A 19,060-nucleotide genomic window follows, 5' to 3' on the forward strand; every position below is an offset into this window, starting at 1 on the left:
AAAATGCATAGGATGTATTCCAAAGATTGTATACATATAGTTCTTCAGAAAAATGAAGAATTTAGACATTCTCGCAATAGATGATCTACTCGGTTGTGTTTATTACATGTGACCTATTTTATATTTGGCGTTAGTCATGAGTAGGGGTCGAGTGGTATTTCATCAAATCATACAATGTGGTTGGAGGTTGCTGAAACAATGTTTTAAAGTAAGTACATAACTTCTGGGGTTCCAAACTCGATATTTAAGTCCAATTATATATATATATATATATACACCCACCCACACACACACACACACACACACACACACTCACACTCACACACACACACACAGAGTCAAGAAGTTCTCACCAAATTTTAGGATTTCACCAAGGTACGGACGTATAAAATTTCGTACAAATGTATTAAAATTGTGTTTGCGATGTAGTATATTTATTAATTAATGTAGTTTTCGTTGAACCACAAATGGTACCTTTTTCCACCTTTGCACCCACCAATTTCAATAGCTTTTCCTGCCAAAAATCCTACCCCTAGTTACGAGTATCATTGGTACATACGCGTAAAATTATGTAAAAAGAGAAACACAAGGAAACAGTGCACTAAAATAGTTAATTGTGACAGTATCACGATGTAAAGTGTTGCTTTAGATGTTGTAAATATATTGTATAAGGAGGAATTAAAATGTGATATAACAGGTTATGTACTGGATGAAACTATATACGATACAACTTTAGATTTTATTTTATATTTTAAAAAAATCATTACGTATTTCAGTTAATTAAATGTTTATGTACACTGTAATATTCGGTAGGCACTGAACATTACCAATTTACTAATACTATATATGTACGGCACAATTCTTGAGGCTTATAACAAAAAAATAAAAAAGTCGAAATTTGAGTACATTTATTTAATTACGAAAAGCTTCTTTAAATTAAGTTTGCGAAATAAGTGAAGTAAGGGTTGATTGAGTTGATTTTTTAGTTTAGCGTCCCTTTCAGCAGCGAGGGTATATGAGACGTGGACCTACTGATTAACGTGGAATCCGAACCTCCCGCCGGGAATCGAACCCGGGTCTCCCACGCCAAAGGCGCGATGCTAATCGCTTAGCCACGGAGGAGCTCCAAGTGAAGTAAGGGGTCGATCCTAGGATGGAGTGTTTCATCAACATTCCTATCACATGTGCCGTATCTAGTCTTGAAATTCAGAGGCACTAGGCTCAGTCAGTTTTCTAGTGAGTTGGATGTAAAAATTAGGTATAATTTCTTAAGATGTACTTTTTTTTTGTATTTCATTAAAAATATGTATTTATTTTATTTTGTATTTTTTTATTTCGGTAATGTTCGTTTTTTTTTTAATTATTATGATTTGCTATGTGTGGTGGGTCATTGTTGCCATTTATTAAGGTAGAAAATTGTGCGTTTGATAATGTCCTAAAAAAAAAAAGAAAAAGAAAAAAAAGAAAGATTAAGTTCGAAATAAGTGATACAGAAGCCGGTCAGAATCTTAAATATAATAGGAATGCAATACATTCAGTGCAATTTATCAGATAGAGCAGACCAAATACAATGGTAAAAACATTTTATTTTTTCTGTGGTACAAGAATTGTATATTGTTTTCTAAGTTTTTTTTTTTTTTTGTGCATACTGTAGAGCTTGCAGAAAAGAATTATTTATTTTTTTAATTTTTTTTTTAATAGATTGGCGTTCACAGTGCAAAATTTGACAATGAAAAAGATTCAGCCAATATCTTAGCTGCAGTTCAGCGGTACAAGATTAATCATCCAGTTGTCAACGATTCAGGCGCTGTTATGTGGAATACATTGGGAATACCATGCTGGCCAACTTTACTGATCTTAGGTAATTTGTCAATCAGTTTATAATGTGTAATTTAGAATGTGCGTAGGTCTTTGTTTTTTGCTTTTTCTCCGTATGTATTTTTTAACCTTGTTTTAATCGAATCTATATTACCCGAAAATAAATAAAATGTACATAACTTGTTTTCTACGCATAAATGTCCAAATAGCAGCTTGAAAGACTTCTGGAGAGAGCTATTAAAAATATTTTCAACATAATGTAATACTGGTAATAAACTATTGAACTAAATGTAAGCCTTAGATACTAGCAAATATTACCCGCTTCGCTGGGTTGAAATAAATAATTTAAATGCACATTTTTGTATGTCACCGTTCATCACAGCGACCCCAAAAAATGTGGACTCGGCACTAATATCGGTCATTTTCGATAATTTTTAAATATCTCTTCCTTCCCCTCCCCAAAGTTGCATGTTTGAATTTGGATTTAAACCGAATCGGAAATGTCAATGTTCATCTGAATGATCCCGAAAACTATGGTTTAGACACTAATATTGATCATTTTCGATCATTATTATATATAACTCTCCCTCCTCCATGTTGCGGCACACAGCATCAGAATTGTCACTGTTAATCTCAGCTACTCCTAAAATTATGGATTCGACACTAATATTAGCCATTTTCGATCATTTTTAAAGGTTTATCCCCCTCCCCTACGTTGTATCCTCCCCTTCCCCAACTATCAGAGCTGCACTTGGATTGAAACAGCATCAGAAGTGTCACTGTTTCTCTCATCGACTCCGAAAACTATGAATTCAACACTAATATCGGTCATTTTTTATCATTTTAAAATTTCTCCCCCTCCCATCCCTAATTTGCATCGTCAAACTGAATAGCCTAAAGTAATCCCTGCCAATAACTCATGTATGTTGAAAATTTGATTGAGATCGGTCTATTGGTTCGGGAGTGATGAAGTCACAAAGGCAGAGATTTTAAATTTTTTTTTACATATATATCTCCCCCTCCCCTACTTTGGTTCGTCAAAGTGAAACGATGAAAACACCTGAGGTCCGACCCTCATATATGTTGAAGCCAAGTGAGCTTTGTGGTGGACAAACACCGTGTGCGTCGGTTTCCTCGGGGTACTCGCGTTTCCTCCCACTTTCTTCATTCCACCATTTCTTGGAAGATGAGACCTGTAGTTTGAAGTGAGATCTGAAGCATCGATGCTCTCCTACCAAGAATCGAATCATGTATCTCATGCACCAAAGACACAAACACTAGCCACTACACTGGGGAAGAGTGCTTGACTAGTAGTTATCTCTGACAGTATTCTTAATACGACTGCATATTATGCTTTTGTGCTGTGGAGAGAGATCAATCCTGAATAGAACAAAAATATTTTCAAACAAAATATTTTTCGAAGAATGAAGAAAGATCTTGTTTTCTGCTTATATTGAAACTAGAAAATAACATTGCGTTGTTTTAAACTATAAAATTAGTAAAACATGAAATGAACAAGCGATTATTGCTGTGGGAAGGATAGAGGAGAGGAATTCTACAACTTCAGTCTCGAGTGACTGTGATCAGTGTCGAAAGGTGCAAATTTTGTTCGTCACGTTGCATGAACAAAATTCATATGACATTGTCAAGTTGCATTACACTTGTTTGCAAAGGTCACGTTACATATTGGCCAAGCTACAAAGAAATCCATCCACAATATTTTGTATTCATAACGATCGTTGTCATTATTTGCTTATGTTTTTAGAAGTGTCAGTATTACGAAATTAAACCATTACATAATTTCATCGAACAATAATCTTTCTTTTGACAAATAGACACTATATACATTTTTTCTTACATAGAATTGAGTCCAGGGCTTGATTTCAGCTCTCGCCAAGTGTTGTTTGAAGTGGACAGACATCGGTTCTTTCCTTCCGTTTTCGGCTCTCTATCGCTCGGAAACTTCGACTTGTGTTTATATGAACGTTTTCTTGCATTTTGTTGTGCAGACTTACCTCCCAAATGCAATATTCATTAACATCTCTGTGTATATAAACATTTTATTAAACGGCTACTGTCTTAAATATAAAAAAAGGTTGTTTCCATATCAATTATAAAGATGTAGAATATGGAGTGTTATAAAATATTGTTTACTAATTGTTAGTCTTTCTATTATTCCTCCAGGTCCCAGTGGCCAGCCGTTGTTTCTTCTAATTGGAGAAGGTCACAGAGATAACTTGTTTTTGTTTATAAGAGAAACGCTGTCATATTTCCGTGAACAGGGAGACATTTCCGATCATCCGCTCCCACTGCAACCAGCTTCACATTTGCTGCCGCCATCGCAATTGCTCTTTCCTGGAAAAGTGGCTGTCCACGGGGATAGACTGGCAATATCAGATACCGGTAACAATAGGATCTGTATTGTCACTATGGATGGTAAAATTGAGGTAAGTGCTTACATATTCGTAATGGTATTGTAATATTCTAATGGTTGAAAATGTAGTGTCGTTTGTTGAATTTGCCTTTAGGTCTGTAACGAATATATGATGTGCAAGTAGATTTGACATCCTGTTTCCTGACACACACTTGATTTCCCTTTGTACACAGTAGTTTCGTAATTCTTATTTGTCGAAAAGATTACTCAGTTGCGATTCAAAGGAAGCACAACTTGCATAAGTCTAAGCAAGCCAGAGTTTTCCAAACTATGCACCGCGTCTCCCGTTGCAACTTAGCTGGCTTATATGAGCGCCGTGAAATATTTGGAAAGATACACTGAAGTGATACTTAGCGTACGTTGTTTTCGAGCTCCATTATATTTTTACTGATAAAATGTAAGTACTATCATAAATTGTTCGTGAATTTAAGATATGTGTGTTAGATACCTTTATGTTTTTACTTGGGACGCATTCGAAAAATAATGAAACACGGAAGGCGCTGTGAACTGAAAATGTTTGGGAAACAGTGGTTTAAACGATACTATTTAAATGAAAACTAACTATTTAAAAATATATATATATATAATTCAATGTCCTTTTAAAGAAACGTAGTTAATGTTAAAAGACACAGTTGTCGTCACAAAAATAATAATAATTAATAAAAGATATATTCTAACCAAAGCACGTATTAACTAGTAAATAATAGTGTTACAGTTTACCAAATTGACTTTGCCTTCATTAGACACATTATTGCCGAAACTGTAACGCATTATTAGTTAGTGTGTGCTTTGGTCAGAATTTGTCTTTTATTGTATACAAGAAGTTCCAAAGCTAAAGTGAGTGGTATAGTAATCACTGGAGCAGGAATGTAAAGCAAGTGAATTCTTGTTTGTATCGCAGTTGATTGGTGCCTTTGTTCTAAATCAGAAATACGTTACAAACCGACATATTCGTTCTTCATTATTTTTGTGTGGAACTTTTAGAGATATTTAGTAATTATGATATTAAAGGTATATCTTTGCTTAAACAAAACTGGTAGAAAAAAGAAGAGTAAAATCTAGTGATCATCGTCAACGTGTAAATTGTCATAAAATAACTTGTAGTTAAATTGTCAGTTTCTTCCGTGAAGCAGTGAATGACAATTCGTATCCACATACGTACTCTAACATATATTAAAATTCGAAGTATTTTCTTTGATTGCCATTAATCATTATTCATGATATTTTCCCCTAATATCTTAAGACATTAAATGTAATAGAATATGTTTTAAGATGATCACATGTTTTAATTTTTAATAGTATTTACTAAAATTTGCATTAATTGAATTTGACTATCGAACTTCTTACTTTTTAGATAGATCGTCAAAGATATGTTCTTTATTCCAGCATGTAGTTGGTGGAATAACAAGTGGCTTAGTTGATGGCAAGTTCACTGATGCACGATTTCACGCTCCTCAAGGAATTACCTTTCTGGATTCTTTCAAACTACTTGTAGCCGATACAGAAAATCATGCAATCAGAGAGGTATTTATTAATTTTATCATGTTTGTGCTTGTTGTATGTACAGAAAAATGAAATTCTGTTAAAAAATGTAAAGTTCAGCCAAATATGGTAAGATTAGAAACTGTTAAAAAATCTTTATAAAAGCTTCGTAGTTTCATCAATAGATGAAATTTTGTAGTCACGTGTAAAAGTGAGTTTCTTCAGAAACATTGTCTTTCCTCAATAACGTTTATTTTTTTCTCAATACCTTCTGAATTATTGCCACAGTCTGAATATTTGCTTTTAAATAATTGATTTATTTTCTTAAAAGTGACAACAACGCAATATGAAGAAGGTCGTTTCAGATTTATAGTAACGAATTTGGCACCCTCATTGACTGCAGCTCTGTCTGTTAGATATTGCCCTGTATCTCAGTTTTCACTGAAAGAGACTGAGAAAGAGATTAAAACACAATTTGATCAAGTCTGTGCATTCCTCGTGACAAAATTTCCAAACATGGTCGAGAGTGCTCGGCTCTTGACAGCCTCTTATTCCGAACTTTGCTTGATGGTTTGTCGACGATGTTCGTTAATGATATTTCGAACTTCTCCCATGTTTTTTTTTTTTTTTTTTTTTTCATTTCTTCCTGTCAAAGGACAAGCAAGCCGTGGCACGTCTTCAGTTGGCATGTTGCCATCTTTGAGGCGGAAAAACCACTCGTATACTTCTGTCTTTCCGAAAGCAGCATTATTAAAAGCTTGGCAAAGCATAACAACGTCCTCAGCCGCAGTTTTTCTCAACAAGGCAGGTTTGCTTAGTTAGTAAGGTACTGTTAGTAGTTAGTAATAGAGAGATAACGATGTCTCTTTTTGGACTATAAAAGTGTGCCGGAAGGACTTTTAGGACAATGGAAAAATGAGTTTTTATCATGTTATAAGATAATATAATATCATGTAAGTAGAATATATGTAATAAATTTGTAAATAGTTACAATTGTTGAAACATTTTCATTTCCAATGAAAACTACAACACATTCAGGTATAAGCGGGGAAAAAAACCTTGATATATTCCCATAATCAGCATTGTAAAAGTTTAGTTGTATAAATTATATTTTTTCCTATAACATTGAAATATCTGTCGAATAATATGTTTTTTTGTAAAATCTAAAAATGTCCCTTTTAAAATTGTTATTTGGTAACCCTAGTAATAGTGGTTCTAAGCAATGATGATTTCAGGAAGTGCCCGGGATGGAATTTTTCCCCGGAGCTACTAAATCTTCTCCCTGAACCATAGTTCCATTCATGCTCAATATGGTTTACCTGTACAGGATGACCCAAAAGTAGGTATACAGTTCCGTACCGTACTGATAAGCTGATTGCATTTTATATGATTTCTTATTGTTATCCATCAGGTAGACTTAGTTTCTTTATTATTTGTTCTTAATGTGTTTTTACTTACATCTTAAGCTCGGGAGAGCCGAAGGGAATAAACCCATAAACTAGAATGTTATACTTGATTAATGTAAGGTGTGTACCTACTTTAGGGCCACCCTGTATTTGCTCAGTACTGCTTTTCACGTGCGTGTACTAATAGAACCCCCTCCCCCGGGGAAGATGTTCTGAAATAATCACTGTGTGTTAGAAGTAATGGTAGTAATAACATGCATAAATCTTCAGTTTCAAATTTGCGTCCTCAGTTACACAAATATCACTGGTTTCAGTTCAATCTGGCACCCATATTTGAGAGCAATAGAATAGACCAGTGGAGCCAGGTCGGTTGGCTATCTAAAATATTATGAACGTCCAATGTAGCACTAATGACAATACGCTCATTTATGTTTTCTGATAGAATCATGTGTAACGAGGGGAACCCAAGCATCCTTCTTCTTTATTTCTTCTTCATAGATTGTAGGTATTGTAGGGTTGTTGGCACAGATCGTCATATACCGAAGCGTTTAAACGGTTCATGTCAATATAATTACTTAAAGAACATAAGGAAGACTACATTTATTACAATCACCTCCATATTCCTTGAAATAAAACACATAATGTGCATACACTTCTTTTATAAATAATGTAAACTACCCGTTTTTTTTCTTCTTCTTTTTCCCACAATGATGGGTGAAATGCACGTGTTCATTATAAGCATGATGGATCTTTTATGTCAAATAATTTTCTAAAACTAGATCACCTGTTATGTATCATTCTCGCGTACGCATTAATTTTTCTAACAACATTCGCTGCACTTACTCCCAAATGAAATTCAAATAAAGCCACATACTGTAATTCTTACCACTTCATACTTCATAATTTGAATAGCTACAAAGTAGTTATTCAAATTTAAAAAAAATAATGATAAATTATCTAAAAGGCTTTAAATGATTTATAAGACATAGTAAAAATACTTTTCTTGAGCAAAATTTAATTAGAAAGAAAATATTATGTAATTATGCACCAACCCAATACAGTCATCCTTGGTTCTCTTAAAGTTTGTATATGGAGTCGTATATCAAAATATTACACATTTGAATGTGAGGAAAACTTTTTAAAAGATAAGATTTTCGAGTTTACTGGACGTGGAAAATGGTAAACAGAATCGTATGTCTAATATAAGTGAATAATTTATATTTGTTTGATTTTTTTTTTTTTTTTTTTAATTTAAAGGTTAATTTAGAGTCGAAGACTGTAAGGACACTTGTTGGTTCTGGAAAACAAGGCAGTGATAAATTTGGTGGTGGGAAGTGGACAGAGCAAAGCATTTCTTCCCCTTGGGATTTGTGCTTAATAAAAAATCCAATCACTCAGCGAAAGGATGTTGTACTGATTGCCATGGCTGGTAGTCATCAAATTTGGGCTTTATTCTTGGAAGAGTCCAAATGGTGGAAAGGAAGGTCAGTTCCAGGTAAAACAAACAAACATATTGCATATATCTTTGTGAAATGTGGAAAGTTCCTCTTGTCGTCTATGTTTTAGTGTTAACTAACTTAAGATTGGACCGTCAATGTAGAAGAAAATTCATGGGCAGTGTATTCAATTAAAATTAGTCTTCGTATTTGTAGATTCAAAATAACTCGTAGCTTCACAGAAGAGAACTTGCATTACATATTAATTTACGTAATGATTAATGTGGTTACTTCACACTTCTTCGACGTGTCGAGACATGTGAAACTATTTCATAATTCAGTAAAGGAATGTTACTCATCTGTTGTGCCTCCCAGTTTTTCAGATATGATTATTGTTTCAGCAAAAAACTGTTGTTACCATTAGACCATATATAGAAACCAATAGAAATCTTAGGGGTCGCAGTAGGTCAGTGGTAGAGCGTTCACCTCTGGTACATGGGGTCCCTGCTTCGATCCCAGCTCGCGCCAAGTAAACTTTGTAGTCGACAAACAAACACCGTGTGCGTGGGTTTTCTCGGGGTTCTTCCGTTTCCTCGCACTCTCCATTCCATCATTTCATTCATTTCTCATAATGACCGTCTCCTTTAGCCTATCCGGCATAACCGTGGGACGTAAAACTCAAAAGATTTCATTTTTTCAATAGAAATATTGAAGAATGTGTTTATATTTTCGTGTGTAACGACTGCTGGTAGCAAACTACCTGCACATTTACAATTTGAAGAGTATAGTTTCACTACTGGTGGAATATATTGGATTGTAATCTAGAAAATAAATATATGTAACAAATAATTACAGCGGGTGACAAATGGTTACAGCGGACCCTCAGGTTACGAACTTAATCCGTTCCATAATTTGTTCGTAATCCGAAATTATTTTTCGCATTAAAATCAATGTAAATACAATTAATCCGTTGCAGGTACAGAGACATTGTACTCTGTGGGCTCATTGTACTAGTAGTACTAAATGGGCGATCACTAAGTTTGTCATTTATAAGTTCTGTTTTAGTTTTAAAATGAACATTGTGGCTAGTAGTAATCGTAATCGTAGTTATTACTTGTACTTTTAATGTAGCACTAAACTTGGGTAAAATAACGACCTACGTAATTGATAGGTGCAGTAACATTTAGTTTAAGCAGCCTTCGTTTCAGTAGAGAGACTTAATGGTTTCAAATTTTCCTTAAGTTAGAGTTCTTGAATTTAATGAAATAAGTCTTCTTCGCTCCTTGAATTTTCACAGAATTCACACCTATAGAGAATAGAAGAAAAATCGAGTGATTCCTCAAGTGTACTGTATAAATTATTGACTTCAGTTTTTGTTTTTATCGAAGGTGTCCAAACTTTCATTCAATTTCCCTCACCTTCGATCATTAAGCCCAAGTTTAAGTTAGCAACAGGGTTCCCATTCGTTCTGGAAATCTTGGAAAACCCGGAAATGTCCTTGAATTGATTTTGTTCTTGAAACATCGTGGAAATGTCTTTGAAAATTAATTTCTGTCCTTGAAATTTGCAGAAATACTGAATGTCAGATTGTTCTTAATTATAATGAAGATTTTAATTGATTGCTGTTTTTGTTTGCTATTCCTGTTTTTGTGCTAAGTAATAATTTGTCATGATCCTGCATTGTGGGTGGTTGGTGGGCTTTTATACTTCCAACAGGGTGGTTGGCTGGGACAACTCTCGTTTTTCATCCACTAGTCTGTCAACCCATGCTGTCTTCACTAGCACTATCCTCCAGAAACTGTGCTTTGTACCAGTATCAATCCTCCATAGAGTGGGGTATAACATTTCCCATAAATACCTTCAATCAATATCACGAAAGAAATGCTACATCACGCCTTCCATGCAAGGCAGCGCTATATGGCAGAGCTGGAGAAAATAAGGAGTGTTGAAAGAGAAAGTCAAGTGCAGAACAAGAGGAAAGAGATAAGTGAAAATGTACAGCAGCTGCAGAGAAAGAAAAGGAAATTGATGAAAAGAGTGAAACTTTGGAGACTGAAGCAAACTAGCTTGCACATGAACCAGACCAGAAATCTTGCTTTACTTTATTGACGAAGTCAAATGCTATCCGTAGAGCAGCTTCGCTAAAGAAGAAATTATATGTATAGATGAGGAAATCACACAACTCAGCTGAAAAATTTGTAATATAATTCCTTTTTCCCCTAATTATATCTGTCACACAATTAAGATGCCATGTACGAAAAATAGATTTTTGTTGTTTGTAAATTTGTTTGTGCACAATTGAAATGTCATGTAGAAAGAATAAAAATACATGTGCTGGATGTGGGTAGATCGGGTGACTATAAGGGAGTTGGGAAGCCACCAAAGAAAGAAAAATAAAGCAGCATATTACGCTCCGCTTTGTGTATTTCATTTTTGTGTATTTACTGTACTTGCATTAATATACACTGCATAAGCAACTGTACTTTTCATTTTACTGTTGAGAGTTTTGAATCTACAGTTGCAATTCTGTTATACCTTTCCGTATCGAAGTCGTGGAAAATTGGTGATTTGTCCTGGAAACGTCCTGGAATTTTTTTTTCGGGAAAGGGAGTGGGAACCCTGTAGCAAAACTTCACACATTATTATTTATTTTTTTTTTTAAGTTAGTGTTTACAAGCGTTAATATGTTAATGTATACAGTTAGAAAACTCATTTATAAGCACTCTGTGATAAATGATACAGCGACAACTGTTTTAGCGAACCACTGTTGTCTTCGTGTTATAGGATGCTTGTAGATTAGTTTTTTTTATTTATTTGTTTATTTTTACACTATTTAAATATGGTCCAATATTATATTTAAAGCTCATGGATTTTTGCACTTAATGTGCTTCTGACACGTTGGACATCATAGTGAAATGGCAACTGCTCTCTGCTAGCCATACGTGGAATTACTCGTAGCAGATCACGGCAATAGGAAATAGTTTTCATCTTTGCAAAGTTAAAATCTGTTGAAATCTCGGATTTCAACGGATTTACTGTAAACAACATAGCAGACACTTCAAAATTATATATATATTTGGTCTAGGAATTAATTCGTGCGGGTGGACAAGAGATGGCGCAACGAACGGAGCGTCCCACAGTTCCGTGTATCCACACATGTGTTGCAAACCCCTGTCATCGCGTATCGTTCGTAGTATAGGGCAGTGGATTAAAGCGTCAACAACACCAGTTTGTAGTTAAGTGAACATGGCGCAATTTGTGCCTGATAAAGTGTTTTTGCGGGGTGTCCTGCTGCATTACTTTAACATGCAGAAAAGTGCGACTGAAAGTCATCGTATTTTGGTGGAAGTGTATGGTGACCATGCTCTAGCTGAGCGAACGTGTCAGAAGTAGTTTGCACGGTTTAGAAGTGGTGATTTCGGCTTGGCAGACCAAGAGCGAGCTGGACAGCCAAAAAAATTTCAAGACGAAGAATTGACAGCATTGCTCGAGCAGGATTCGTGTCAAACGCAGGAACAACTTGCAGCAGCATTAGGCGTTGATCAAACAACAGTCTCCAAACGCTTGAAAGCCATGGGAATGATTCAAAAGATGTCACATTGGGTTCCACATGAATTGAAAGACAGAGACGCTGAAAGACGAAAAACCATTTGCGAATTGCTGCTTCAACGACAGAGCAGAAAGGGGTTTCTGCATCGAATTATTACGGGTGATGAGAAGTGGATCCATTACGAGAACCCTAAACGAAAAAAGGCCTGGGTGAAACCAGGTGAACCAGGTCCATCACAACCAAAACGAGATATTCACTGTGCAAAGGTTATGCTGTGCATATGGTGGGATATGAAAGGTGTGGTGTACTATGAGCTGCTGCAACCGGGTGAAACTATGAATGGAGAACGTTATCGACGACAATTAATGCGTTTGAAGCAAGCTCTGGCCAGAACACGACCAAAATGGGAGAACAGACATGATAAACTTATTGTTCAACATGATAACGCTCGCCCTCACGTCGCAAAACCGGTCAAAACCTATTTAGAAAATGTCGGATGGGAAGTTTTACCCCACCCGCCGTATTCACCAGACGTTGCTCCTTCGTACTACTACTTGTTCGATTGCATGAACAACGATTTGATTGGACAGCGGTTTACTTCTTCAGAAGATATCGAAACATGGGTCTCTGACTGGATCGCTTCCAAGGATGAGGACTTCTTTCGCCACGGAATCCGTACATTGCCTGATAGATGGGCGAAAGTGGTGGCTAGCGATGGACATTATTTTTCTTAAGGTATTTATGTATTTTGTGTTTGTACTACAGCTTCAATGTGTGCGTACCAACCGCACGAATTAATTCCTAGACCAAATATATGAAGTTCGGACAGTACACAGGATTTTTGATGCAGAGTACCACAAAAGAAGGATTTTTGTAATTTGACATGGAGGAGGTAAAATGGGTATAAAAACGATTATAATAAGATGTTCATATTTCAGAATCCCATAAGGTTAGAGACATGAAATTTGGTATTTGAAATAATAAAACACTTATTTTAGCGTTTAGAAAGAAATCGAGCGACGATAGAAGAGGTAAAGTATAATGATCGAAGAAAAAAAAATCGAAATCGAAATAGATGTAACATAAGGGTTGGTGGATTTACTGATAACCGAAGCTTTGCACAGCACTCAGTGTTTCCTCGACTCAAAGGGTGGGAACATTGTAGACTAATAGACGAACAGTTTTGCTGAGTATCTTACTACACTTTACCTTCAGAGCATACCGAAGTTTTTACAGCAAACTCTTGAAATGTGTCCTAAGTATGGAATGATCATAGGGTAGGTAATCAATGAAAATTGCTTCTAGAAAAGTGAAAACATTGCTTTCTTGGCAGAAGGCTTTTTCGAGTAAGGGGAGTGGGAATGCTACTGTTGATTCATAACTTGAGTCTCTGAGTTATGGGGATACACAAAAAATTCGTCCATGGAGACAAGATGATAGTAACAATCGTTCATATTGGATACAGAGATGGTCAATATTTCGGATGCATAATCAATTCGTTGCTGTTTCAGAAAAGGAGTAAGCACAGTTTGATACTTGTACTCATTCCAAACATCGTGTCTTAAAACCTTTTGTATCTAGAAACAAAAATTACACATTAGTATCTTAAGACATGGACACATTTGCCACGTAATTTTCATACATGTAACACAACTTTGTATACAAGGGAAACATACTTTTTGATCGCCACACATACCTGTAACTGATCTTTGTGTTTATTAGATTTGAATCAAAGAAGAAGTTTCATAAATTGAAATTTAAAAAGCTTTGGATTCTCGCATAATTACCAGTATGGAATAGCACACATTCTTCCATGTTGTTATAATTGTTCATTGGTTGGTTTGTTGAGTTTGAACTTTAGCACCGAGCTAATGATATATACCTTAACTTTGTATCCGAACCACATGAGCTCCCACAGGGTTTTTCGCATCAAAGGTGTGTAAGCTAACCTTATCATCACAAGAGAGCACTGTAAATATTCATACTACATTGTTATCAACACAATGTTAGATTTCTTACTTTTACTCCTGGATGCTCTAGTGTACGTATAAAGTTCTCTCACTGAAAATGTTTCTAATTCTCTCATTTTAATGCAACAACCGTTTGACGGAGAAAAGTTTATGGTTATTGTGTGATAAGTTTGCAAAAAGATACGAGAGCTATTAAAATGACAGCAAGCAGTTAGTCTGTGTACAGGTGACGAGAGTTTAATCCGAGGAATGGAATCTTACCAGATAAAAAACCAAATGCCTTTTGAGCTGTGATTATGAGTGAGAAATTGTGTCATTACCATCCTTTTTATGAATTATTTCCATCCTTTATACTGAGCTGCTTTTATGACCACTGGAAATCTGATACCTGTGTGAATTAAATTTACTTTGAATTAGATAATCTCTCGCTCAGTGCCGTCTAATATTGTTTTTTTTTCTTTTTCTTATTTCCTTTTTTTAACAATAATAAATGGTAATCCCTGAATAGCTTCAAATCAGTACCGGAAGATATTTCTAGTTATAGATATAGATATAGTTATTCGATATTTCTAGTAGATAAAGTCAGAACAACTTTTTTACCTTTGACAGAGAAAAGATTTTTTAAGTTTTTAAAATTTTATTTTATGGGTGTAGAGAGTGTGCTGCTGGAACTTGCATGATGGTCGCTGGGAGTGGAAAAGAGGAAAATCGAAATAATTCTTACCCACATGTCGCAGGATTTGCACAACCTTCAGGAATTTCTTTCGCAGAAGAAAAGCAATGTATATATATAGCAGATAGTGAAAGTTCAAGTGTGCGGTCTTTGTCTTTAGTGGATGGGAAAGTGCAGCATGTTGCAGGAGGAGACAGGTCGCCCTCAGTAAGTATAAAATTATTGCTCTTTGTATTAAAATTCATTGTGTCGTATGATTTAATCCGAAACATATATTCGAATGAGACATCACACGAACACTCTTTACGTTAGAATTCACCTATAGAGAATTCGGTGTGTACAATAAAAAATCAGTTATTTCCTCCTTTCATTAGTATATATGAAATCCGAACCGTGATAAGGTGCTCGGTATATGGACACAGGATTGTCCAATCACAGCAGGGGTATGTGGTACAACCCTTGCAGTCCGAGATAAGAGCATCCACCTCGAGAGTGTAGGAAACGGATTGGGTGGCGTAGTGGTTAACGCATCGGCACGGTATGCTAGAAGTCCCGGATTCGAGTCCCGGTCCTGTCAGTCCTTTTTTCATTCTTTGCACTTACTTTTAACTCATCGTCGAAGTTGGAAAAAGGAAAGATTATGAATCGCAAAAGATTTGGTTTTTTCTTCTGCGTTACGTTGCATAAAAATCGCCCATTACGAAGTGTTGCGATCTTGGATCAAAGTGATACCCCTGTTATTTTTAATACTGATATAATTTGGGATTCAGCTTAGTGAAAATTCTCGATATGACTTTCGAGAGATTACATATGTTACTGTTCATAGTCTAGGTGCGAGTCCATTTATAATTAAGAATGAAAAAAATGCCTAGAGCACTACAGTACTACCCATATACAAGAATAAGGCGTACATTTTACAATATTGGCATAGGTGTTATTACATGCAGAGTGTGTGTCTTGTGACCGAAGCAGTTGAAACTGTCGAAGATATTCACTAATACGAATATAGATAATGGTAATTACTTATCGAGTATATGGAACATATTGTAAAATCATCAAATTATTCACCCAGTAATGTTTCTTTCAATTTTCCTACAATATCTCACATGAGACACTGTCATTTATCCTCAGCAGCACACAGTGGCCTAAATTTATTTTCACCACACATCTTTATATTGTCTTCTTGGGTCTCAGCATTACTAATTAAAGAATATAACGTAAATTTTATCGATACTTATGGTCACTTACCGTTTCGAATAAAAATAGCTTGCTTGTATTTTAAATTACTAACTTTTGTTATTTGTGTTTTAGGTCCTCTTGATTGATCCATTTTAATCAGCACGTCGTCATAGTCACTCAACAGCTAACCAATTTAAATCGCCATGTACACAATGTAGCCAGGTCAAACTTTTTTTCAATTTTTGTAATCATATGTAAACATAATTTTTATTCATGTAAATCAGTGCACCTAATATTTAATAAAATTGGATATATTCATATTATTACAAAAATTGGGAAAGTAGCTCGACCTGGCTACATTGTGTACATAACGATTTAAATTGGTTATCTGTTGAGTGGTTATCGTGACATGCTGACTATGAAAAATTCATCAAACAAAAAAGACGAGAAAACTATTACTATTGGATAGGTAAGCAAATTTTATAAGATTTTCATAATTTTCGTAATATCCTTTAACTATCACTATTGAGACAAAGAAGACAATGTGAGACATGTGAAAAAAAATTTAAACCACTGTTTGCCCCCTGAGGATGAATGGCCAAGTGTCCCGTTTGAAATATTGGAGCAAAAATTGAAAAGAACATTACTAGATGAGTAATTTGATTGTGCCCTGAATGGTTGTGTATCGCTGTACTTCGTGTGTGATTTGACAACCACAAACATGGGCCGTAACGCCGCGAAAGTAACCTGAAACCTTTGTAGTAGTAAAGGTAAAGGAGTAGTTTTTCGCAGCATAACACCAGATAGCTGAAGAAATTTCGCTTGGGTTGCAGAATCCTCGGCTTGATTGTTTGGAACTGTCTTCAGCTTAACAAGACTGTTAGTGGGGGAGGTTCTAATCAGTAAAGTGAATTCATTCATACAACTTTCGCTTTTTTGTCAACTCATAAAGAGATGCACGGACTCATAAATTATATTGAAGACAAATTCTACAGGCACAAGATTGGTAACGACACTATTTAATTAAATACAAGATATGGAAAATTGTTTGTTTCAGTTCAGAAAATTGTTTGTTGATTTCATAGTTTGTTCCAGTTTAGCCTAATTTGCATTTGTAATATTTCAGAATCTCTTTGCGTTTGGTGACGCTGATGGAAAAAAGTACGATGCGAAGTTTCAGCATCCACTGGGAGTGAGTTGGTCGTCAGACGACAAAACGTTATATGTTGTTGATTCATACAATCATAAGATTAAAAAAATCTGTGTTGAAGATGGCGAATGCACAACTCTGTTAGGAACAGGCAAACCAGGAGATGTTTGTGGCACAATTGACACTCAGGTACCGCTATCCATACATATCTCTAGTTAAGTTTCGTTAAATTGGGTCACACTTTAGAGACGGCATAGTATATACCAACGTTGTCAGAAAATTGAGTAGTAGCAGTTACTGATGAAACAAACGTAACATTTGACGTTATTGTATGTATCATTAGGTAACTTATTGCATTGATCGTAGAAGTATAATATCCGCGAAATCACTACTGAAATGGTATGGTTCATAGCGTACCTTCATACCATTACCACATAGACGATTCCATTTTTATTCGTATGCTACTTTGGAAGAATTTGAAGAAGTAAATTTTCCTTTGATTCATTATAAAATATGGAATAATAAAACCTTTATGTAAAATTTGTATTTGAAACTATTTTTTCTGAAACTCTACTGGTGGATGAACCTATGTTGACACATTAGGTGTAAAGATAAAATGAAGTAATGCATGTGCCTGAAATGTCTAAACTGCATATGCATATTATTTCCCTATATTACCACCAGCGTGCAATATACCATGTGACCCAAAAAAAGTTCGTGCTGTTTGAGCATAGAAAAGAAAACAAGGTGTTACATAATAGAAGGTGTTTACACAATATTTATTCAATAGAATAGCCTCTATCCGCTTCTACAACCTTCTCCCTTCTACGAACAAGTCCATAGATGCCATTTTTGTAGAAATTTGTAGAAACTTAAAAGAAATAAATAAATAAAATAAAACTGCTCCGCTGCGTTTTCAACTTCTTCCAGAGTTTTGAACTGCCGATTGCTCATGTAATTGTCCATGGTCAAAAAGAGATGGTAATCTGATAAAGCGACGTCTAGGGAGTAAGGAGGGTGGGGCAAAAGTTTCAACCAAAGTGCCGAGTCACTTCCAGGGTCATCCTTGCTGTGTGAAATTTCGTATTGTCTTGTTGATACAGAACCTCCTTTTCTGTTCACGAGTGCTAACTGTTTCTGGACGAGTTTGGTAGCCACCGTTTGCAGTTGTGCTGAGTAAACATCTTTTGTGATGGTCTTACCACTTTCCAAAAACTCAAAATGCACTATCCCAGCACTAGTCCACCATACACACAGCTTTACCTTGCGCTGATGAATATTGGATTTAGCAGACAGAGGCATTGAGTCATTGGGTAGCAACCAATGGTACGAGCGCTTCTTTTTATCATACATCATCCACTTCTCATCACATGTCAAAATATGGTTCAAAATTGGACAATTTTTGTCCCTACTCAGCAATGATGAGCAAATGCTCAACATCTGAAGTCTGGTCGTGGCATTCAGCTCATGTGGGACACACTTACTCTTCTCCACGATCGTCCAAGCTCATGTAAACGCAAACGAATGATTTCATCACTTACCCCAAACCGTTGAGCGAGTTTCTGACATGTCTGGCTCGAATCCTCTTCAATAGCTGCGTTCAGCTGCAGGCCCGTATCCAGGGAGGGGGGGGGGTAGGGTGCCTCCCCCTAAATTTTTGCTGCCCCCCCTAAAATTTCCATGGTAGGCTTGCAAATGAACTATAATATGGTTGGATCGCCCCCTTCCCCCCAAGTTCAGCCGGACCCTCCCTACATTTTTGGCTGGCTACCGGCCTGTTCAGCTGGTCCACATTGAGTGATTTTGGTCTTCCAAATCGAGGTTTATCTTCAAGGCTCTCATCACCAGTCGAAAAAGTATTAAACCACTTACGTGCGGTTCGTTCGATAACAGTAGCCTCTCTAAATGCGGAGCAAATTTTTCTTGCTGCTTCAGTACATTTTGTACCAATTTGAACTCGTA

At 35.8% G+C, this 19,060-nt stretch overlaps 1 protein-coding gene across 3 annotated transcripts in view; it reads left to right on the top strand.

Moving 5' to 3' along the window:
* The window catches only part of LOC145689685 (NHL repeat-containing protein 2), a 46,209-nt gene that overhangs the window by 10,149 nt on the left and 17,000 nt on the right, over positions 1-19,060 (top strand). For all 3 annotated transcript variants that reach the window (XR_014132107.1, XR_014132108.1, XM_081763884.1), the window contains 6 exons: positions 1,702-1,861; positions 4,003-4,265; positions 5,639-5,776; positions 8,398-8,624; positions 14,751-14,976; positions 17,075-17,287. Coding sequence is in view for 1 of the 3 variants with exons in the window: in XM_081763884.1 (XP_081620010.1) it covers positions 1,702-1,861; positions 4,003-4,265; positions 5,639-5,776; positions 8,398-8,624; positions 14,751-14,976; positions 17,075-17,287 (1,227 nt within the window). In the remaining 2 variants the exon portion in view is untranslated. The remainder of the gene's footprint in view (positions 1-1,701; positions 1,862-4,002; positions 4,266-5,638; positions 5,777-8,397; positions 8,625-14,750; positions 14,977-17,074; positions 17,288-19,060) is intronic.

Source organism: Thermobia domestica, chromosome 1 (assembly GCF_964235325.1).
Source record: "Thermobia domestica chromosome 1, izTheDome1.hap1.1, whole genome shotgun sequence".
In the NCBI taxonomy this organism is placed as follows: Eukaryota; Metazoa; Arthropoda; class Insecta; order Zygentoma; family Lepismatidae; genus Thermobia; species Thermobia domestica.